General features: G+C 36.1%; 1 protein-coding gene across 4 annotated transcripts in view; it reads left to right on the top strand.

Annotated features, from left to right (window-relative positions):
* Positions 1 to 24,179, top strand: part of EML5 (EMAP like 5) — a 183,202-nt gene that overhangs the window by 133,791 nt on the left and 25,232 nt on the right. The window contains exons 24-32 of one of the 4 annotated variants that reach the window (XM_046007940.1): positions 4,899 to 4,987; positions 7,094 to 7,270; positions 8,587 to 8,788; positions 9,641 to 9,767; positions 12,864 to 12,878; positions 15,239 to 15,247; positions 19,541 to 19,619; positions 21,209 to 21,338; positions 23,498 to 23,596. In XM_046007940.1, coding sequence (XP_045863896.1) covers positions 4,899 to 4,987; positions 7,094 to 7,270; positions 8,587 to 8,788; positions 9,641 to 9,767; positions 12,864 to 12,878; positions 15,239 to 15,247; positions 19,541 to 19,619; positions 21,209 to 21,338; positions 23,498 to 23,596 — 927 coding nt within the window. Of the gene's footprint in view, positions 1 to 4,898; positions 4,988 to 7,093; positions 7,271 to 8,586; positions 8,789 to 9,640; positions 9,768 to 12,863; positions 12,879 to 15,238; positions 15,248 to 19,540; positions 19,620 to 21,208; positions 21,339 to 23,497; positions 23,597 to 24,179 lie in introns of those variants that run through there. The other 3 variants (XM_046007942.1, XM_046007941.1, XR_006818654.1) reach the window with 3 other exon arrangements.

The following is a 24,179-nucleotide window of genomic DNA, read 5'->3' on the forward strand; positions in this document are numbered from 1 at the left end:
GACTCTGAGTGGAATGAAAAGATCATAATTAAAAAGATAATAAATCATAAATTAGAGTAAGAAAAGCACAAAATCAGTAAAATTAAATGTATCTGTAAAAATGTATCTGTAAAAGTCGTCATGGGATTTATAAAAGAAAAGGAAGGGAAAGTATGACACCATAAACTTAACATAGGGAGGAAGAGGAGGAGTAAAGAATGGGTTCAAACTTAAGGCAGCCATCAACTTAAAATAGACGGATATAGGCATAAGATGTTATATAAAAACCTAATGGTAACAACAAATCAAAACCCAGTAGGAGATATGCAAAAAATAGAGGGGAATCCAAGTATATCACTAAAGCCAGCAAACCATGAGAGAAGAGAGCAAGGGAAGAAAGGAACAGAGAAGAACTACAAAATCACCATAAACAAGTAACAAAATGGCAATAAGTACCTACCTATCAATAATTACTTTGAATGTAAATGGACAAACACTCCAATCAAAAGACTAGGGTGACAGAATGGATGAAAAAGCAAGACTTGTCTGTATCCTGCCTAAAAGAGACTTCATTTCAGATTCATTTCAGACATGCAGATTGAGAAGAAATGGTGATGTGATGAGCACTGGGTATTATACGCAATTGATGAATTATTGAAACTGCACCTGGAACTAATGATGTATTATATGTTGGCTAATTGAATTTAAATTAAAAAGTGAAGGATTGGAAAACCATTTCTTGTGCAAATGGAAGTGAAAAGAAAACAAGGTGCACCAGCTTGCATTCCCACCAACAGTGTAGGAGGGTTCCCCTTTCTCCGCATCCTTGCCAGCATCTGTCATTTCCTGACTTGTTAATTTTAGCCGTTCTTACTGGTGTGAGGTGATATCTCATTGTGGTTTTGATTTGTATTTCCCTGATGCCGAGGGATGTGGAGCACTTTTTCATGTGTCTGTTGGCCATCTGGATGTCTTCTTTGCAGAAATGTCTGTTCATGTCCTCTGCCCATTTCTTGATTGGATTGTTTGTTCTTTGGGTGTTGAGTTTGCTAAGTTCCTTATAGATTTTGGATACTAGCCCTTTATCTGATATGTCGGTTGCAAATATCTTCTCCCATTCTGTCAGTTGTCTTTTGGTTTTGTTAACTGTTTCCTTTGCTGTGCAAAAGTTTTGATCTTGATGAAATCCCAATAGTTCATTTTTGCCCTTGCTTCCCTTGCCTTTGGCGATGTTCCTAGGAAGATGTTGCTGTGGCTGAGGTCAGCCACTCTGGAAAACAGCATGGAGATTCCTCAAAATGTTGAAAATAGAACTACCTTATGACCCAGCAATTGCACTACTGGGTATTTACCCTAAAGATACAAACATAGTGATCCGAAGGGGCACGTGCACCCGAATGTTTATAGCAGCAATGTCTACAATAGCCAAACTATGGAAAGAACCTAGATGTCCATCAACAGATGAATGGATAAAGAAGATGTGGTATATATACACAATGGAATACTATGCAGCCATCAAAAGAAATGAAATCTTGCCATTTGCAACAACGTGGATGGAACTAGAGGGTATCATGCTTAGTGAAATAAGTCAATCAGAGAAAGACAACTATCATATGATCTCCCTGATATGAGATGAGATGAGATGGGATCCCAAGATGGGATTGGGAGGGAGACAAACCATAAATGACTCTTAATCCCACAAAACAAATGGGGGGTTGCTGGGGGGAGGTGGGGTTGGGGGTTATGGACATTGGGGAGGGTATGTTCTATGGTGAGTGCTGTGAAGTGTGTAAACCTAGTGATTCACAGACCTGTACCCCTGGGGATAAAAATACATTATATGTTTATAAAAAAAAGAAAAAGGATGAATACCCAACTTTTGTAGCAACATGGACGGGACTGGAAGTGATTATGCTGAGTGAAATAAGTCAAGCAGAGAGAGTCAAGTATCATATGGTTTCACTTATTTGTGGAGCATAACAAATGACATGGAGGACATTGGGAGATGGAGAGGAGAAGGAAGTTGAGGGAAATTGGAAGGGGAGGCGAACCATAAGAGACTATGGACTCTGAAAAACAACCTGAGGGTTCTGAAGGGGCGGGGGTGGGAGGTTGGGGGAACCAGGTGGTGGGTAATAGGGAGGGCACGTATTGCATGGAGCACTGGGTGTTGTGCAAAAACAATGAATACTGTTACGCTGAAAAAATAAATTAAAAAAGGGTAGCCAATACTTATATTGGACAAAATAGACATTAAAAAACAGTAAAAAGAAGCAAAGAAGGACAGTAATATTCATAAAGGGAACAATTCAACAAGAAGATATAACAGTTGTAAATATTTCTGTACCCAACATGGGAGTACCTAAGTACATAGAGCAGTTAATAACAAACATAAAAGAGGTAATTGTTAGTAATACAGTAATAGTAAGAAACTTTAACACCCTACTGACATCAATGGATAGATCCAAAAGAAATCAACAAGGAAAGAGTGGCTTCAAATGACACTGGACCAGACGAATTTAACAGATATATTTAGATCATTACATCCTAAAATAGTAGAATACACACTCTTTTCAAGTGCATATCAAGCATTCTCCAGAATAGATAACATTAGGACACAAAACAAGTCTCAATTCAAAAAGTTTGAAATCATACCATACATCTTTTCTGACCATAATGCCATGAAACTAGGAATCACGACAAGAAAGAAAATCTGGAAAGAACACAAATATACGGAGGCTAAATAACATGCTACTAAACGACGATTGGGTCAACCAAGAAATAAAAGAAGAAATTTAAAAATACATGGAGACAATGAAAATGAAAACACAATAATCCAAAATCTATGGTATGCAGCAAAAGCAATTCTAAAAGAGAAGTTTAGCAAAACAGGCTTACTTTAAGAAGCAAGAAAAATCTCAAACATCCTAACTTCTGTACCTAAAGAAGATAGAAAAAGAACAAACAGGGAGGGGAGGCGAACCATAAGAGACTATGGACTCTGAAAAACAACCTGAGGGTTTTGAAGGGTCAGGGGTGGGAGGTTGGGGGAACAGGTGGTGGGTGATGGGGAGGGCACGTTTTGCATGGAGCACTGGGTGTTGTGCAAAAAGAATGAATACTGTTACGCTGAAAAAATAAATAAAAAAATTAAAAAAAAAAAAAAAAAAAAAAAACAAACAAAACCCAAATCCAGGAGAAGGAAGGATAGAATAAAGATTAGAGCAGAAATGAAAGAGAAACTAAAGAAACAATAGACCACGTCAATGAAACCAGGAGCTAGTTCTTTGAAAAGATCATCAAAATTGCTAAACCTCTAGGCAACCTCATCCACCAAAAAAAAGGGGGGGGGGAGAGGAGAAATAATAACTGACACTATAGAAATACAAAGGATTGTAAGAGAATAGTATGAAAAATAATATGACAACCTAGGACAAATGGATAAATTCCTAAAAACATATAACTTATCAAAACTGAAACAAGAAGAAATAGAAAGTTTGAAGAAAAAGTTTGATTAACAGCAGTGATACTGAATCAGAAGTCCAAAAACTTCCAACAAACAAAAGCCCAGGACCAGACAGCTTCACAGGTGAATTCTATCAAACACTTAAGAGTTAATATCTGTTCTTAAACTTTTACAAAAAATAGAAGAGGAAAGGAAGCTTCCAAATTCACTCTGTGAGGCCAGCATTACCTTGATACCAAAACCAGATAAAGACACAACAAAAAGAAATACAGGCCAATATCTGATGAACAGAGATGCAGTAATCCTCAACAAAATATTAGCAAACCAAATCCAACAATAAATACAGTCACTCATAATCATGTGGAATTTATCCTAGGATGCAAGCAGGGTTTATTATTCGCAGGTGAATCAACATGGTATGTCACATTAACAAGAGAAAAAACCCTTATGATCATTTCAAAACATAGAGAAAAAGCATTTGATAAGGTACAATATCCATTCATGATGAAAACCCTCAACAGAGTAAGTTTAGAAGGAACACACCTCAACATAATAAAAGACCACATGTGAAAACCCCCAACTAAGATCATATTTAATGGTGAAAAACTGGGAGCTTTCCCTGAAAGGTCAAGAACAAGACAAGGACATCCACTTTTGCCACTTTTATTAAACATAGTATTAGAAGTCCTAGCCACAGCAATGACAGAAGAAAAAGGAAAAAAAGTGATCCAAATTGCTAAGGAAGAAGTAAAACTTGACTCTTGGCAGATGACTTGGATACGATATATGGAAAATCCTAAAGACTCCACCAAAAACTACTAGAACTGATAAACATATTCAGTAAGGTCATAGGATACAAAATCAATATACAGAAATCCATTGCATTTCTGTAATAATGAGGCAGCAGAAAGAGAAATTAAGAAAATGATCCCATTTACAATGACACCAAAAATAGTAAAATACTGGGTTGCCTGGTTGGCTCAGTTGATAAAGCATGTGACTCTTAATCTCAGTGTTGTGAGTTGAGATCCACATTGGGTGTGGAGATTACTTAAAATGAATAAATAGAACTTTTAAAAAGGGGGGCAATGGAAAGACAGGTGAAATAGGCAAAGGGGATGAAGAGTGCACTTACATGAGGAGCATTATATAAAATTGTCAAATCACTGTATTGCACACCTAAAGTTAATGTAACACTATGTTATCTACACTGGAATTTAAAAAGAACTTAATGAGAGAAAGGTGGTAAAAAAATACTAATGTAATGTTCACTGAATGCTTTTAAATGGGATTGACTCTGTAATTTTACATTAATGAAACAATTTAATTATGATTATAAAACAATTTAAATGTCATAATAAGCCATGAAAGTATTTTAAAAAGTTATACTTTCCATTAACTATATAGATATATTTTATATATGTGTGTATTTTAATTTTTTTTTTTTTTTAAGGAAAGCTTTTACAGGTCAACACTGGTGCTAAAGAACAGTTATTCTTTGAAGCTCCCAGAGGGAAAAAACAAACCATCCCCAGTATGGAGGTAGGAAGATAATAGTGCTTGCAATGTTGTTGATATGACTAAGTGGTTAGAACACTGATGCCCACCTTCTATCATTTACATATGAAACCTGTTCTCACATTATCCAAATCATGGTTGTTCCTTCTGTGAATTTATTTTACTGGCCCAGACTATTAGATGAGTAAAGGAAAAGATGCTGTATTAAGAAAAGGAATAAAACAGGGGCACCTGGGTGGCTCAGTTGGTTAAGCATCTGACTCTTGATTTTGGCCTGGGTCCTGATGTCAAAGTGGTAAGATGGAGCCCTGTTCCAGGCCCAGTGTGGGGCCTGCTTGAGAGTCTCTCTCTCCTCTCCTCACTCACCACCCCCACCCCGCCCTCACTTGCACTTAAATGTACATGCTCTCTCTAAAAAAAAAAGGAGGGGTGGGAATAAATCAACTTTTATGTCTAGCTCTGCTCCAGTCCAGTCACTTTCCTCAGAGGATGCGAGGCAAATAGAAGACATGCTGTTTTAGATGGAAACGCTGCATGTCTGTCAAATCTTTTGGAACCTATATGTCTAGGATGCTTGTTGGCAAATTCCTGTTTAATGAAGAGAAATTGTGACTGACAGTATTAGCAAAATTTTTTGACATGGCCAAGGAAGAGAGGCTAAACAAATTTAACATCAAAGTAGCTTAATGAGGAAATAATGTAAGTAAAGTAAGTAAAGATAATATAAGTAAAAGTTCTGGAGCACCTGGGTGGCTCCGTGGGTTAAGCCTCTGCTTTCTGCTCAGGTCATGATCGCAGGGTTCTGGGATCAAGCCCAACATGGGGCTCTCTGCTCAGCAGGGAGCCTGCTTCCCCTCCTCTCTCTGCCTTATTGTTATCTCTGTCAAATAGATAAAAATCTTTAAAATATATATATATATATGTAAAAGTTCTTAATATCCAGTAATGATTAATTGGAAAACAAGCCTCTAAAATATTAGAAATTTTCACATGAAGTACAGATTTATTGGTTATTCTAAGAGCAGAAATTGTCTTATTTATTATCACTGAATGTTCAGCATCTAGAACACATAAGAAGTACTTCTTGAGGGTGCCTGGGTGGCTCAGTGGGTTGAGCATCTGCCTTCAGCTCAGGTCATGATCCCAGGGTCTTGAGATCGAGCCCCACATCGGGCTCTCTGCTCAGCAGGGAGCCTGCTTCCTCCCTTCTTTCTCTGCCTGCCTCTCTGCCTACTTGTGGTCTGTCTGTCAAATAAATAAATAAATCTTGGGGCGCCTGGGTGGCTCAGTGGATTAAGCCGCTGCCTTCGGCTCAGGTCATGATCTCAGGGTCCTGGGATCGAGCCCCACATCGGGCTCTCTGCTCTGCAGGGAGCCTGCTTCCTCCTCTCTGCCTGCCTCTCTGCCTACTTGTGATCTCTCTCTCTGTCAAATAAATAAATAAAATCTTAAAAAATAAATAAATAAATAAATCTTAAAACAACAAACAAAAAAGTACTTCTTGACTAATGTTATATTAAATTTTTTCTATGGGAATTAGCAGATTTGGGAAGCTACAAAATGAAGGCAACTAATAGTTCAACTGTTTCTACTAAAATTTTAATTTTAGGGATGCCTGGGTGGCTCAGTGGGTTAGAGTCTCTGTCTTCAGCTCAGGTCATGATCCCAGAGTTCTGGGATCGAGCCACATCGGGCTCTCTGCTCAGCGGGGAGCCTGCTTCCCCCTTTCTCTCTCTGCCTGCCTCTCTACTTGTGATCTCTTTCTGTCAAATAAAATCTTAAATTTTTTTTTAAAATTTTACTTGTGACATTTTACTTTTTTAAATTTTACTTGTTACTTTTTATAATTTTACTTGTGACATATTCAGGTTTTTCGGGCACCTGGGTGGCTCAGTGGGTTAAGCCTCTTCCTTCGGTTCAGGTCATGATCCTGGGGTCCTGGGATCGAGCCCGGCATCAGGCTCTCTACTCAGTGGGGAGCCTGCTTCCCCCCCTTTCTGTCTCTGCCTGCCTCTCTGCCTACCTGTGACCACTGTCAAATAAATAGAATTTAAAAAAAAATTCAGATTTTTGTTGTCAGTTTTTAAGGCTTAGATATTGCAAACTTACAGCCCTTTTTTTTCTTTTTAGGTAGAAAAAATTTGTTGGGCATCATGGACAAGTGTGCTCGGTTTATGCTGTGAGGGAATTTGGCCAGTAATTGGAGAAGTCACAGACATAACTGCCTCTTGCCTCACCAGTGACAAAATGGTCCTAGCTACTGGGGATGATTTGGGATTTGTGAAGTTATTTAGATATCCTGCTAAAGTATGTGTTTTTCTTTAACCCCCTAATGATCATAATTATAAAAATGGTTAAGGTAATGCCCTTTCATAGTATTTCATTGTTGTAATATGAATATTACATATGTAATATGAAGAGTTTAGCATTATGTATACTATTTTTGACATATTTCTAACTTTTATTTAGAAGTAGTCTTATAATTTATGATTCCATGCCTTAAGTTGTATTGTACAGTGTTTCTCAGTATTGAGTAATATAAATATCCCTTTTAGAAGAAACATTTCTTTTATCCCTAATATTAACTTAAATAATTTTGGTATTCTTTTGATTAAATACATACCATTAACAGTAAACACAAACTCTTTATATTTATGCCTTAAATTTTAAAATGTTTCAACCATTAGATCCAAAATACTATAAATACAATACCTATAAAATTAAAATAGCATTGACTCAGTGTAATGAATGATGTTATTTTGCTAAAACTCGACTGCACAGACTCTTTAGGGTGCTATGTGCCCATGCTGTGATGTACTGTGTGATGATTGAATTCTCTTAGTGCTTTCCTCTGTTCAAGGTACTGGGAAACATTAGGCTTTCATTTAGCACGAAACTAAAATTCATATATCAGGTCCTCATGCATTATTTTTTCATTATTTTCGCTGATTCAGATATACAGTTGACCCTTGAACAATGTGGGGGTTAGGGATACTGACCCCAGCAAAGTTAACTCACCAAACTTTATTGATAATCTAGTGTTGACTGGAAACCTTACTAATAACAGTCAACACATATTTTGTATGTTGCATGTATTATATACTGTATTCTTAAAATATAAGCTAGAGAAAATAAAATGTTATTGCAAAAATATTATTATTTTTAAAATATGGAAGAGAAAATGCATTTACAGTGCTAAACTGTGTTTATCAAAAAATATCTGCATATAAGTGGACCTGTGTAGTTCAAACCCGTATTGTTCAAGGGTCAACTGTATATTATAACCTGGAATGAACATAAACATAAATTTGAAATGGGGCACTGAAATCATATAATGATTTCTTAAGTAGCTGCTCATTTTTGTATTTTTAGATCACCATTGAAATGAAAACACACGTTTAAAAATTCTCATAGAGAACCCAGGCACCTGAGGAAATACTCCACACAGCCCTGTTTTAGATGAACTTAAGTGACAGAACCTTAGTTGATAAGAATATGTTCCTATACAGCATTTATTCAGAAACTTTACTTCCAGCTTTCTAGATGGTATAGATGCCTTAAGATAGGACCATTTTCAAGTAGTAACATTTCTCAAAGACTCTGAATTTTATTTTCATCTTTAGGGAAAGTATGGAAAATTTAAGAGGTATGTGGCCCATAGTACACATGTCACAAATGTTCGCTGGACCTATGATGATAGCATGTTGGTCACCTTAGGAGGTGCAGATATGTCTTTAATGGTTTGGACAAATGAAATGGAGGGCTATCAAGAAAAAAGGCCTTGTGATAGTGAAGAATCTGATACAGATTCGGAAGAAGATGGGGGTATGTCATTTTAAAATATTTTAATAAAATTACAAATAATTTAGCACAACTGATTTGAACTACAGCACTTAAACAAGTAATAGTAATGTTTGAATAATTGTGGTTTTAGTCTTTGTGGTCTGCTTAACACCAGACTTGGTTTTATGCCTCAAAAATAACAGACTGGCATATATTGATGACTTAAATATTCTTCATCTACAAATGTATGATAATCCTACTTTAAGTACTGTTAAAATAAGTTTTATGGTGGGGCACCTGGGGAGCTCAGCTAGTTAAGTGTCTGCCTTCAGCTTGGGGCATGATCCCAGGACCTCGAGCTCCTTGCTCAGCAGGAGTCTGCTTCTCCCCTCTGCCCCTCCTCCCCGACTCGTGCTTGCTCTGTCTCTCTCAAATAAATAAAATCTTTAAAAAAATTTTTTATGGTATTGAACTTCATATTTTAAAATGATTTTTGTCTTTTCCTAATATGTAAATAATGCCAGCTCATTATAGAAAAATACATTTTGCAATAAAAATAAACATAGCACCCATAATTTGACCACTCAGAGGTAACTTCTATTAACATATTGAGGTATTTCCATAGGGATATGTGCATTTATATACATAATATTTTTAAACAAAAATGATATATTGAATTTGTATTTTATAGGCTGTTATCTTAGCAATATTTTGAGAACATTGTTACATATAAACATTCTATATCTTTTTATTGGCTGTTATATTATTTCATAATTTGGCTATGATACTATTAACTTATTTTATATTGTTGAGCATCCTTGTATCCAATTTATAGGATCATAATAGAACTCCTCAGTTGTAACTTAGAGAATAATTCTTATGTTTTGATGGCAGGCTATGACAGTGACGTTACAAGGGAGAATGAAGTCAGTTACACCATTAGAGCCTTATCAACAAATATTCGCCCAATGTTTGGAGTCAAGCCTCATTTACAGCAAAAAGAACCCTCAGTTGATGAGAGGTAACAATCAAATTTAAAACTAGATGAAGAAAAATGTATCGGCATTAGAATTCAGTTTATTGTTTAACTGAATGAATTTTTGTAAAAACTAAGTAGCAGTGGTACTTTTGGATTTTCCAACTCCCAGCGCCTCTTGGAAAATGTTTGTCCTTAAATACTTCTTGGGGATGACACTGTCTCTTGCAAGTAGTTTAAAGAATATACAAAGTGTCTATGGTTAAAGGAATATTATTTGCTAACTTTTATAAATAAATATGGAGGGTTGTAGGAAATAATAAAATTTGAATCCAATACCGAGTATGTGTTAGGAAGCACCTGAGCAGAGATAGGATTGAATTTTGAAAGGCATTTTTATCCATGTGCCTTTAATCAAGGATAGAAAATCATTATTTACAAATTTTTCCAGGAGTGCCTGGGTGGCTCAGATGGTGAAACATCTGCCTTCAGCTCAGATCATGGCCCCAAGGTCCTAGGATCAAGGCCTGCATTGGGTTCTTGCTCCACGGGGAACCTGCTTCTCCTTCTCCCTCTACTGCCAGCCCTGCTTGTGCTCTCTCATGCTGTCAAATAAAATCTTTAAAAAAAAAAAAATAAAGATTTTGAAGTATAGCTTCCCATTAGAGAATGGGAATTACTGGTCTTTGTCTAAAAGCAGCACATCAGTAATAAAAGCTATGCCCACAACAATTTTATAAGGAGAGAGAACTTTTTAATAAAGCCTCTGAGTTAGATGACAGCTGAAGAGAGGAATTGTGAACATCGCGGGATGCTTTTAAAATCATTTGGGAGTATGGAAGACAGTAAAGAGGTGTATGAATCAGTGAATGAATGACATGGACTTCTGAAGCATAGAGTTTTTAAGAAATGATAAAGGAAAAATTATCCAGAAACTGCAGTGAGGAGCCAAGAAGGAGTGAAAGCTGGGAACAGCAGTGACCTCTTCTGTCTAAAGATGTGCTGAGGAGAACTTTGTTATGGTAAGTTGGTAAGAATATTTGAGGGAAAAGTTAAAAATGAATGGGAATTTACTCACATTGAATAAAATTTGTGGAAAATTTGAGTGAATGACGCGTGGGGCTCAGCTAGATAGAGACGACAGTACAAGAAAGCACTGGCAGAGTGGTTGGAGTTTGCACTATAGGCTTACCATTCAGGAGGAAGGATGAAATTGGATGAGGTGCAGGTTCCTGGTGGAAAAGGGGAATCTAGAGGGTCTCTGAACAGACTAGCCACACATGTTCCCATGAGAGTTTTAGGGGGAGTGTTGAGTCATAATGTCTCCACAGCTTCTCTTCTAGGTGCCCACTTGCTGATGAGTACCCAAGTTATAGCATTGACGTCACCTTTATGGATGGGGGGGTAGAGGGTAAATACTCATTTTCTCATCACTATTAAGAGAGTATTAAATTAGAGATGTGTTTTGGGACACCTTGGTGGCTCAGTTAATTAAGCGTCTGCATTCAGCTCAGGTCATGATCCTAGAGGCCTGGGATGGAGACCCGCATCAGACTCCTTACTCAGCCGGGAGCCTGCTTTTCCCTCTCCCTCTGCCTGCCACGCCCCCTGCTTGTGAGCTTTTTCTCTGACAAATAAATAAAATCTTTTTAAAAATAAATATTTAAAAAACCCATAAAGTAAATTAGATGTTTTAAGAAAGTTGAGCATACCATAATCTAAATATCAAGATTCAAGGTTGACGTGATCTGGTGAGGGGGCAGTATCTTACAGTGCAAAAGACATGGTTTTTAGAGTCAGACAAATGGGTTAAAATACAAATTTTTCTCATTTTGCTCTTGTGTCACCTTGAAAAACTATGTGTTGTCTTTAAGCCTCTGTTTCCTTAGAGGTTAGTGAGCCTTACAATCACTAACTTATGGAGTATTTTATAAAATAAAATATATATAAAGAAGTTAGGTAGTAAGTCTTTCCACCCCTCGCTGCAAATGAAATACAGTGTCACCTGAAGAAAATAAACTGAAACGTTTTCTGAAATTAAATATCCGTAAAGTAGTGAACAATATCTATATATTACTCAGAGAAATACATATCTATAAGTTTGCAAATATGGATGTTCCTAATGAGCATAGTATAGTGCTTAAAATTACTTATATTTCACAGGTAATGAAAAGTGAAACTGTGCTATAGGGAGGAAGAAACTCTAGACATTCCTGTAAATCTTTTTCATTTATTTATTTTTTAAGAAAAATATCAGATAAATTAGGTATATCAGAAAATGTGACCAAATTTTAATCTATAAGCTGTCATTTATGGTAAAACACTTAAAATTCCTCCTTTATTAACGAAGTGACCCAAATTCTGACAGATGGAAGTATTTTTCTGCTCATGAAAAATGCTTGATGCTCTCATAATCTTTGCTGTTAGCTTGCATTTTTTTACACTAAGATTTTCCAAATTATTTTGAAATTCTTTTGCATTAGTTCTCAGTTTATTTTACAATTTCAACTCTGCTGAATTCTTTTGAAAATGCTGAGGCAAAAAAAAAAAAAAAAAAAAGAATGAATGAATGAATGAAAAGAAAATGCTGAGGCCAGAGTCCAAAATGACTCAGAGTTGGGAGTCCTCATTTTCATAAAATGAGAGAATCAAAGAAATGAAGATACTTCTTCTAACCAACTTTGTGTATATTTGTAAGGAGATATTATAGTCTACATAAATGTTTTTGTATTTTAAATTAAATGTTCCTGTCAAATATGAAACAACATTTTATAAACAGTTGAAACAAATATTTGTCAGACAGCCACTTAAAAGGTTTTGGATGAAATTGGTAACTACTTCGTTGACACTTTCATGGGGCCTTTTTCCTAAATGACTATAATACTTTTATCTTTTTCTTTTTGTAGCAAATCTTATATCTTTCAAGTAATTGTCAATCAAACTTCCAGTATTTTTTAGTAAAAATATTCAGAACAGTGGAGCATAATAGGCATTTTGGTATTTCCTTTGAGCATAATAGGCATTTTGGTATTTCCTTTGAATCCTGTTGCTATTTCCTTTATTCTGTGTACTTAACTGCTGCATTTTAATCATCAATTATTCATCATCGGTGTTTCTTTTTTTCCCTTGTTCTGTTCAAAGGCAGGGGGTAGTAAGGTAAGTTTTATTAAATAAAATATTTTATTCCATTATTCTTCTGTTTTAATCTTTATTGTATTTTAAGGTGTTGATTTTCCCCCCTATAAAACATAGAACTATATTTATTAAGAAGAAATTAAAAAGTGAAATAAGTCCTCCAGAATAGTTGCATTTACATGTGTAGTATGTGGCTGCTCCTGAGGTTTTTCATTATGATCATTTAGTTTTACAACAAACTCCAAAGTGTTTTAGTTATTCTGTAAGTTTAAGAGGTTTACAAAAATAGTTAGCCACACATATTTATCAGCAAAAAAAATATGCAGTTTATAAGCCTGTTAGCTTCATTTAATGTATATTCATACATTCATTTAAAAAATTAACATAGAACAATGATGATATTTGTATGCGTAATAAAATGAAATGTGCATAAAAGGGCTCTGTGGGACACTTTCACAACTAGGTTTAGTGAGATGAACATGTCCTCAGGCAGTTTCTAAAACAGGACAGTGTGGAAAAAGTGTTTTAGAAGTAAAAATAAATACAAATAGGTAAATGCTGGGAGATAAGGATGAAAAAACTAGATATGAGAACAGATTGTACAGAAACTCAGATAGAAGGCACTCCTTAATTTATTTGGTGGACAGCAGAAATTCATTATTTGTTTTAAACGGGGTGATATATACAAAGATAGGAGATTGACTAGAGTGTTATGTAACTTTAGCTTATTCAGGACTGTTCTGTGCATTTTAAAGGGACACTGACAATTTATAGTGGAAGTTACTTGTTTGAAAACAAAGCTAAGTGGAGATATAATTGTTGTCTTGGGTGTGAGTGACTTTTATGGAGCAGTGACCTCCCTTTTAAAAATTTTTTATTTATTTTACTTATTGTTTTAAAATTATTTTTATTAACATATAATGTATTATTTGCCCCGGGGTACAGGTCTGTGAATTGTCAGGCTTACACATTTCACAGCACTCGCCATATCACATACCCTCCCCAATGTCCATAACCCAACCACCCTCTCCATACCCCTCTCCCCCCAGCAACCCTCAGTTTGTTTTGTGAGATTAAGAGTCTCTTACAGTTTGTCTCCCTTCCTGATTCCATCTTGTCTCATTTTTCTTTCCCTACCCCCCAAACTCCCCACTTTGCCTCTCAAATTCTTCATATCAGGGAGATCATATGATAATTATCTTTCTCTGATTAACTTATTACCCTCAGCATAATACACTCTAATTCCATCCATGTTGTGCAAATTCACTTCCCTTTCATAAGCAGTTTTCATGAGAGTTTAGATTATCATGTGTTATCAGTGCTACAAAGGGATGTTTCTAGAAGTGTAAAGACAACTCCTGGGGCGCCTGGATGGCTCAGCCCTTAAGTGTCTGCCTTCGGCTTAGGTCATGATCCCAGGGTCCTGGGACTGAGCCCCACATCGGGCTCCCTGCTCAGCCAGAAGCCTGCTTCTCCTTCTCCCACTCCCCTGCTTGTGTTCCCTCTCTTGCTGTCTGTCAAATAAATAAAATCTTAAAAAAAAAAAAAAAAAAAAAAAGACAGCTCCTGGTTTCAGGAGAGGGTGGTCAAAATGACATTTGTGATCTCTTCCAATACTCTTTTGTTCATTATATTTTTAAAGGGATTCTTTTAAGTTACCTTCTTTACTAGCAAAATCCCAAAGCTGGCATGATCTTGAGTGACTCACTTTGCCTGGTAGGTTGGACTGACTGGCTGAGAAACCCTCTTGGGTCAGAGAAGGGGTTGCTTCCACTCCTTAGACAGTTTCCTTAATAGCATCTCCAGTAGGACCAACTTTTTAAGTTTTTACCATTTCACTCCCTCTCTTAAGAACAAAGATAAGCAGGGCACCTGGGTGGCTCAGTGGGTTAAGTCTCTGCCTTCGGCTCAGGTCATGGTCCCAGGGTCCTGGGATCGAGCCCTGCCTCAGGCTCTCTGCTCAGCGGGGAGCCTACTTCCCCTCTCTCTCTGCCTGCCTCTCTACCTGCTTGTGATCTCTCTGTCAAACAAATAAATAAATAAAATCTTAAAAAAAAAAACAAAAACAAAGATAAGCTTCAGTATTTTGTTTGAAATTCAGAGTGCACTGTAGAAAAATAAGAACGGTAAGATTTAAAGTTTACAACTAGAACATGTTCAATTCATTTTTCTTTTTTCACCTTCTTTTGATTTGCTTGCCATTAATGGAGTAACTTTAGCCTTCTGTGCAGTAATAAATAAAAACAACAGCCCTTAATATATGCAGTATGTTTTACCTGCATTAAACTTGTAAAAATATTTTATTACAGAAGTATTTTACTAGTGTTTTAAATTCAAATCTGTGTTGTAATCTTTTCCCTTTTTTATCTGCTGCTAAAAAGAGGTTCCAGGTAATTCTCTCTCTTTGTTATACTTTTATGAGACTAAATTTTATGTTTTTATCATCTTTCATTTTACCATTAATGAGCTGTGTTACTTGGTGTTCTTTACCTCTCTTCACAGTTTTCCATGTTTTTCTCCATTGAAATCAGTATCACTGAAATGAATAACATCTTAATTATTGGATTTCTGCTACATAAGTAATTGCTTTACCAAAACTTTATTTGTTCAACTTATAATATTATAGAAGTTATCTTTAGAAAATTAAAATATACTGTTAATACAGGTTTGCATGGATAAAAATTACCTGTTTATTGTTTGGGTTACAGTTAAAGCTGTCAGACAATAACACTGAATGAAGTTCACCAAAACTGACCTAGAGAAAAGCCAAGGCTGCTATCATTCTTTAAAAAGGCCCTAAGGAGGGGCGCCTGGGTGGCTCAGTTGGTTAAGAGACCAACCCTTGATTTTAGCTCAGGTCATGATCTCAGGGTAATGAGATCAAGTCTCACGTCAGAATGTGTGTGGAGCCTACTTGAGGTTTTCTCCCTCTAAATAAATAAATAGGCCCTAGGAGAAGCATTTTTAAATGTTAAATATTATAAATCAAATTATATTACTTATAGACATTAAAATGTATAAAAAAGTTTTGAAACCAAACTTTCTATAATAATTTAAAGAGTTCTTTATATATTCTTATAAGTCCATATAATTTTTATGTCACCAGTCATGGTTATTTGCTTCTATATACTACTTCATGTCACATATGAATGTATTCACTTCTTTTATATTGCGTATTCAAGATTGAGCACTTCATTCACTTTAATAGTTGTGTAACCTGGAAATCCTTGTGAAAATGCAAATATGCTTTTATCACTTAATTTTATACACTTAATCACACATTGGATTCTTTTTACCACGGCAAACTCATTTTGTGTCATTTTCTGCTTTAGTTTTTACAAATTGAATATTAACTTAAAATTTGGAAGGGGGGGTGCCTGGGTGGCTCAGTGTGTTAAAGCCTCTGCCTTTCGCTCAGGTCATGATCCCAGGGTCCTGGGATCGAGCCCCGCATCGGGCTCTCTGCTTGGCAGGGAGCCTGCTTCCTCCTCTCTCTCTCTCTGCCTGCCTCTCTCCCTACTTGTGATCTCTGTCAAATAAATAAATAAAAAATCTTTTAAAAAAAATTTGGAAGGGGGAATTGATAGCATGATTGATTTAGATTCAGTGTTCAGGATATTAAACATTTCATTAATGGTTACCTGAGATAAAAAGTAAACCAAATGAGGTGGATTTTTTGTTTAATTAAACAAAAGATTTTAGGAAAAAAGTCTCCACTTTTTTTTTTTTTTAATTCGAGTGTAGTTGGCACACAAAGTTACTTTAGTTTCAGGTATGAAACATAGTGATTTGGCAAGTTTATACACTATGCTCTGCTCACTACAAGTATAGTTACCATCTGTCCCCATACAATACTATTACAATATCATTTGCTATATTCCTTATGTCTTTTGTTACTGTCACTTATTCCATAACTGGAAACCTGTATCTCCCATTACCCTTCACCTATTTTGCCCATCCCTACACCTCCTCTCTGGCAACCATCAATTTGTTCTCTTATTTATAGGTCTGATTCTTCTTTTTGTTCGTTGAATCATTTTTTTTAAATATTCCACACATGAGTGAAATCATATGGTACTTTTCTTTCTTAGTCTGACTTATTTCACTTAGTGTAATACCCTCTAGATCCGTCTGTGCTGTCACAAATGGTGAGATCTCATCATTTTTAATGGCCATGTAATAGTTGTGTGTGTTTGTTCCTTATCCAGTTGTCTATCACTGGACACAGGTTGCTTCCATATCTTGGCTATTGTAAACAATGCTGCAGTAAATATAGGGGTTCATATATCTTTTTGAATTATTCTATTCATTTTTACAGGACATTAAATATGCAATAGTGGAATTGTTGGATTGTATGGTATTTCTATTTTTAGTTCTTTGAGGACCCTCCATACTCTCTCCCCGAGTGCCTGTACTCATTTTACATTTCTATCAACAGTATCCAAGGATTCCTTTTTTTCATATCCTCACCAACATTTATTATTTCTTGTCTTTTTCACTTGAGCCATTCTAACAGGTGTAAGGTGATGTCTTACTGGGGTTTTGATTTGTATTTACCTACTGATTAGTGATGTTGGACATTTTTTTATGTGTCTATTGGCCATCTGTATGTCGTGTTTGGAAAAATGTTTATTCAGGGCCTCTGTTTTTTAATTGGATTGATTTTTTGTGTTTTGTTTTTATTTTTGGTATTGAGTTGTATAAACTCCTTATATATTTTAGATATTAACCCCTTGTCAGATATATCATTTGCAGATGCCTTCTCCCATTCAGTAATTTGCCTTTTATTTTGTAGATGGTTCCTTTGCTGTGCAAAAGCCTTTTATTTTGGTGTAGTCCCAAAGTTTGTTTTTGCTTTTGTTTCCCTTGCCTTAGGAGACATACCTCGAAAAATGTTGCTATGGTTCATGGCAAAGTATTGGTTGAATATTGGTCCAGTTCTTTTACATGTAACTGGCTCGTTTCCCCAGCATCATTGATTGAAAAATTGTCTTTTCCTCCATTGTATATTCTTGCCTCCTTTGTTATAGATTAATAGACTATATAAACATAGGTTTATTTCTGGGTTCTTTATCCTGTCCCATTGATCTAGGTGTCTGTTTTTGTGCCAGTACCCTATTGTTTTGATTACTGTGTCTTTATAATATAGCTTGAAATCTGTAATTGTGATACCTCTAGGTTTGTTTTTCTTTCTCTGTTCTAATACCTGCGAGCTCTGCGATACTCCGACACCCCCGATCCTTCTGTGACCCTGCGGGACCTGGGGCCTCGCTGACCCCGCGTGGGCTTCACCCCGGTTTAGCCTCTGGAGCAATGTCCCTCAGTGGAACAGACTTTTAAAAGTCCTGATTTTGTGCTCCGTTGCTCCGCCACTTGCCGGGAGCCGGCCCCTCCCCCCGCGGTCTATCTTCCCGTCGTTTTAGATTCACTTCTCCGCCAGTCCTACCTTTCAGAAAGTGGTTGATTTTGTTTCTAGAATTGCTGTTCTTCTTCTCTTCGATCTCCTGTTGGATTTGTAGGTGTTTGCAATGTTTAGATAAGCTATCGAGCTGATCTCCTGCTACCTGATGTAGTCTCAGCCTGCTACTTCTCCGCCATCTTGACTGTTTTTCTTTCTCAAGATTGCTTTGGCTACTTGGGGTCTTCTGTGTTTCCATACAAATTTTAGTATTATTCTAGTTTTGTGGAAAGTGCTGTTGGTATTTGGTAGGAATTGCATTGAATCTCTGGATTGCTTTGGGTAGCATGGACATTTTAACAATATTAATACTTTCCATGAATATGGAATGTCTTTCCACTTGTTTGTGTCATCTTCAGTTTCTCTCATCAGTGTTTTATAGTTTTCAGAGTCCGTCACCTATTTGGTTGAGCTTATTCCTAGGCATTTTAGAGCCTCCTCATTTAAATGATTCAAAATGGGAACTCTGTACAACTAATGGGACATTATAAATAGATCCTGAACTGGTAGTGGAAACAGAGAAGAGGAGGCTAGACATGAGAGCTATTCTCTAGGTGAAGTTGTTGAATGTTTAGTAAATAGAATAGAGAAGAAGAGGAGGCGTTGAAGGCAATAATAAGTAATATAATTACCTTTTATAGAGTGTTCATGGTTTATAATGCTATGTAACTGTAAAATATTTGCTTGACTTGACTTCACTAGTGACTTCAGGGAGAAGGGAAGATAAAGGGCGTGGAGGAGCAAGTCATGATTACAAATTTGAATTCAGACATAATATATGTTGCCAACAGTATAGAAAGTTCATAGAAATATTTTCCAAATTCAAGAATGTGTTGAATACCTGCCATGTGCAAGATACTGTGGTAGACATTTTAGAGCAGTAGTCCAGGCTTTGTAATAATGCACCCCATCAAGAAGTTTCTGAGTATGTTAAATTAACATTTGTATATTTATCTGTCAACAGTCTGCTATTGTGCTAATGTGTTATTTACATTATGAAACATACACCAAAGAAGTTAAAATGAAAAAGAGTTCTAATGTTTTCTTTCCACCTTCTGGCTTTAGAAGATATCAGGATAAAGAGAGCACGGTCTAGTGAGAAACACAGATTGGGTTCATTTTTGTGAAGGGTGTCAGACATCTCTATCCAGTGGGCAGGTGAGGGATGCTCAGTGAAGGCGCCCGATGATGGATACCTTTCCTCATTCCCACTTTCCTATTTCAGGCCCCCCGTGAGCAGAGCCCCACCAAGGCCAGAAAAACTCCAGACAAACAATGTTGGCAAGAAAAAGAGACCAATAGAGGTAAGAAGAACCTCCTCCCCAGTGTTCTGCTTTAAAATGGTTTCAGAATTCATTCCATTCCCTTCCTGTAAGACAGCCAAATCTTGTCATTAGGTTTTATGAAAATAAACATATCGAATCATCTTTTTTTAAGATTTTGTTTTTAAGTAATCTGTATAGCCATGTGGGATTCGAACCCCAAGATGGAGTCACATGCTCTACCGACTGAGCCAGACAGTTGCCCCTGAGTGATCTTTTTTGTTTAGTCATAAAATTCTGATAGCTTAATTGTCAAGTCTGAATTTTGGATTGATATCCTTTGTTTCTTTTTATTTTGTATTAGTCTCTTTTTTTTTTAGTTTTCTGTGAATAATACCCTGAATTGAACTCTTAGACAACCTGTAAATATAAATATATGTGAAGATCTATGGCTTATAGAGTGCAGGTCCCTGGGCAGTATCTTATGCTTAGTGGTTTGAATTTATAAGTCAAAGTTTACACCCCATGAGATCTGTTCACCATAGAGTTCAATGAAGGCTCTACTTTGAAACAAAGAAACTTACCATAATAATTGAGCAAGAAAGTTCTTCCAGGGGCGCCTGGGTGGCTCAGTGGATAAAGCCTCTGCCTTCCGCTCAGGTCATGATCCCAGGGTCCTGGAATCGAGCCCCACATCAGGCTCTCTGCTCCGCAGGCAGCCTGCTTTCTCCTCTCCCTCTCTGCCTGCCTCTCTACCTACTTGTGATCTCTGCCTGTCAAATAAATAAATAAAATCTTTCAAAAAAAAAGAAAGTTCTTCCAGGCACTTATTTCTTGTATCAGCAGCCACAAGCAAAATGCTAAATCTGGTAAAAAATGAGGCCTAAATCTGTGGGACAGTGATTGTCGTATTCATTACCCTGGGAAGCCCGTAAGGTCAGAGAAAAGGGACACTTTCAGTGGCAGAATTACCTGCTAGAATTTTAGTGTGAGTTAGCAGACATGGTATACTTAGTTTTCTGTACCAACGTTGATGCACTTTTTGGCTTCTCAAATGTACAGCACTTGGACGTAATGTATCCTGAATTATATATGCAGATTACATATTTTTACTAATAATGCAAATCAAAATAATTCTTCTTTTGGACACAAGAAGTATCTTAGTGTTTAACACATAAACTTTTTTTTTAAGGTTTTATTTATTCATTTGAGAGAAAGGAAGAGCACAAACAGTGAAAAAAGCAGAAGCAGAGTCCCAGCTGAACTGGGACCCCCGACATGGGGCTCTATCCTGGGACTCAGGGATAATGACCTGAGATGAGAGCAGATGCTAAACCATCTGAGCCATCCAGGCTCCCCAACACATAAACTCTCAACAACTAACATTCTTGAAGCCAAATGACCTTGTGATTCTGTTTTCCATTTTTATAACTCTGTAGAAAATATAGTGTGTGTTTCAGCTGCCCAATGCACATTATGGAGAAGTTTGTCTCCTTAATTTTGTGTTCAAAAAGTTTGTAAAACATCAAAACACATCCCCCATTTTGACTGAAGATACCAGTACTATATACAAAAATAATGGTGAACATTTAGAGATAAAGAATTGTAAAATGGTTTTATTGCTGTTATAGGACCTTGTGTTGGAGCTTGTTTTTGGCTATCGAGGAAGAGACTGTAGGAATAATGTTCACTACCTAAATGACGGTGATGATATAATTTATCACACTGCATCCGTTGGAATTCTGCACAATGTAGCTACAGGTAGGAATCTCTGATTCTCCATCTCCCACTGTTTTTTACTTCAGAATTTTGTTATTTATAGTCTTACATTTCTTTGTTAAAGCTATAAATAATTAAATCGTTTAAGTCCAGAATGTATTTCATACTGTTGAATTTTCCAGTAATATTTCAAATAACCAAATTTACAGTCTTAAGGACATACAGCACAGCAGGAAAAGACATCATAATGCAAAGTACTCATGTATCTCTATTAGAAGTGAAGGTTTACTATACATTGAAACCATGTTTTATAATGAAACCATTTGTAACTTTATTTCTGCCAAACCTTAGCATGAAAATGGATGGCTTAGTGGTTATCTCTTCTAGGTAGTGATTAAAAGTAGCATGTTCGGGGAGTGATTGCTGGGGAGTAGGGTGAAGTGAGCAGTGTTATCACTGAGGATTTGAAAGGCCAAGGAAGGTACTAAGAAAGCTGTTTCTCTGTGGCTCTTCTGTGATGATGCTTTGTTTGATTCATAGTGAGAAAATATTTCTTGATGTTTATTTAACTGATTGGATTGTTGAAAAGCAAATAACATTCTCTTATCATTTGTTGACCAATGATGTCTAATCCTACTAGTGACATTCACTATTTAATTTTGAATTGTTTTCTTATATGTAATTATAAACTTCATAAAGTCTAAAGTTGGAAGTAAAAATAGAGATTATTTAGTTCAAACATTTCTGGATTTTTCCTCTGATAGCTTCACTCTGAAGAAGTAGAAAAATGGATTATGTGAGTCTTAAACCCCCATGCCTATTCTGTATTAATCATTAATATGATAGTCCTATTTTGGTTTCCTAGAGAAAAGGATTCACTAAGATCACACAGAAATGAGTGGTGATTTTCAGTTTAATAATTTGGGTCATTTAAAAAATACTTGGATGATCCTCTTTGAGGCTTCACATATCCTTCAAGGAGAATAGAGAATAAGAAAAGATGGTCTAGAAAGAAATATGTAAATACAATTTCATGTTTATACTTGTAATTTTCTTTATTTTTAATTTTCTGATTTGTAATTTATCACCTTTTTATTGACGGAGTGGAGAGAGAGAGAAAGAGCTGAAGGGATGCTAGGCAGCTCTCCACTTGTCATTATTTGTCCTCTCCAGTTTGGGCGACATTGCTCTGTTCCAGTTCAGGGAGTTTTGTTCTATTAGCTGATCTTCAAACTTAGCCAACAGCACATATAATTGCTGGTTTGTTGTCACTCAGCTCTCAGCCCTCGGAAATATGAAGTACATTTCCCTTTTAAGACAAGTTTTAAACTATTAGATCTGGTAAATGTCATTCATATCTATATCTATATCTATATATCTATGTATAGATATGTGTAGATATATAGATATATTTTTTGTATTGCTTTGCTTTTTGGAGGATCTAGGGTTGATGGCTTTCTGTAATCTGGATCTGACCTACAACCTATCATCCTGACCTCATTTCCCACCTCTCCACTGTACTTACACAAACCTACCTTTATTATGTCCTGTCTAAGGACATAATGTCCTATGTCCTGTCTACCTTTATTTATGATCATATTTAAGGTCTCTTCACTATCAGTGCTACTAGATAAATCACATGACTTCTTTGATCAAAATTCTTGAGTACCACTGACTGCAGAATAAATATACAAAATTCACAGACTGGCATTCAAAGTCCTCTATCATTCTATTTCCAATTTGCCCTTCCAGCCACATTTCTCAAATTTCTTCTTGACCTTACACTTCAACCAAATGAGCCATATATAAGCATACTTAATACTTTCTGGTCTTTGTACCTTTGCTTAAAGTATTTCTGTACCTGAAATGCTCTTCCCCACCCACCTCACATTTACAAAGTGTGTCATGTCAGTCCAAGAGTGCCATATGTCCACAGTAATAATTCCCATAGCGTTTGGATCTTTAACACTCTTTTGGCACTTAATGTCTTTAGCCTTGTGTTACATGGTTTATGCCTTTCAGGACTCTGTCCAATTAAAGACTTCTGAATCATTTTTCTGTCTTTATGATGACGTGCACATATTCAGTGTCAAAAAATATGTATTGAGTATGTTAAACAGCAGTTCATTGTTCTGGATAAATGCATTAGGCTGTTATATCTTAAATTTTCAGTTTTAATTCTCAATTTCTTTTTTTAATAGGGACTCAGAGTTTTTATCAGGAACATAATGATGATATACTGTGCCTCACTGTAAATCAGCATCCCAAATTTATCAACATAGTTGCAACTGGCCAAGTAGGTATGTTTCTATATTTTAAAAAGAAACAACTTTAAATAATTGTATTGTTCAAATTAATTCAATATCCTAGAGGGAAAAAAAGTAAAATTTATTTGTGTATTGTTCAAAACTGGTATTTGTATTTAAAACACACACACTCAGTTTTACCATATTATTTGCTTCCAGGTACCTTCCTCTTACTTTGGTTATCTCAGTTGGTGCAGACAGTTCAGAATTAATAAACTATTTTATGGTGATTGGCATAGTTAGATTTAGTCCTTTAATAGAAATTTCTGATCAGCAAAAAGGTATAATATAGCATAGTAAGCAGAAAGGAAGAATTTGAGGAGAAAGTGGTAAATAAGAGGAGCCAAGAAGTAACTAGACTGACAGGGCCACAATGTCTGGGGTAGCTGTGGTTGAGCTAGAAAGAAGAGAGAAGCCATGTGACCATGCTGGTGAATCCTCCCTGCTTTCTCTTTTCTTTGGCATTGACCTAAGTTGTCAGCTGTTTTAAAACCACCTGTCTTGCTGTCTTCTTTTAACTCTTTAAAAAACTCAAATGATATCATTCTGCAAGCAAAACAATGAGAAGATAGCAGGT

This window comes from Meles meles, chromosome 6 (assembly GCF_922984935.1).
Source record: "Meles meles chromosome 6, mMelMel3.1 paternal haplotype, whole genome shotgun sequence".
Classification (NCBI taxonomy): Eukaryota; Metazoa; Chordata; class Mammalia; order Carnivora; family Mustelidae; genus Meles; species Meles meles.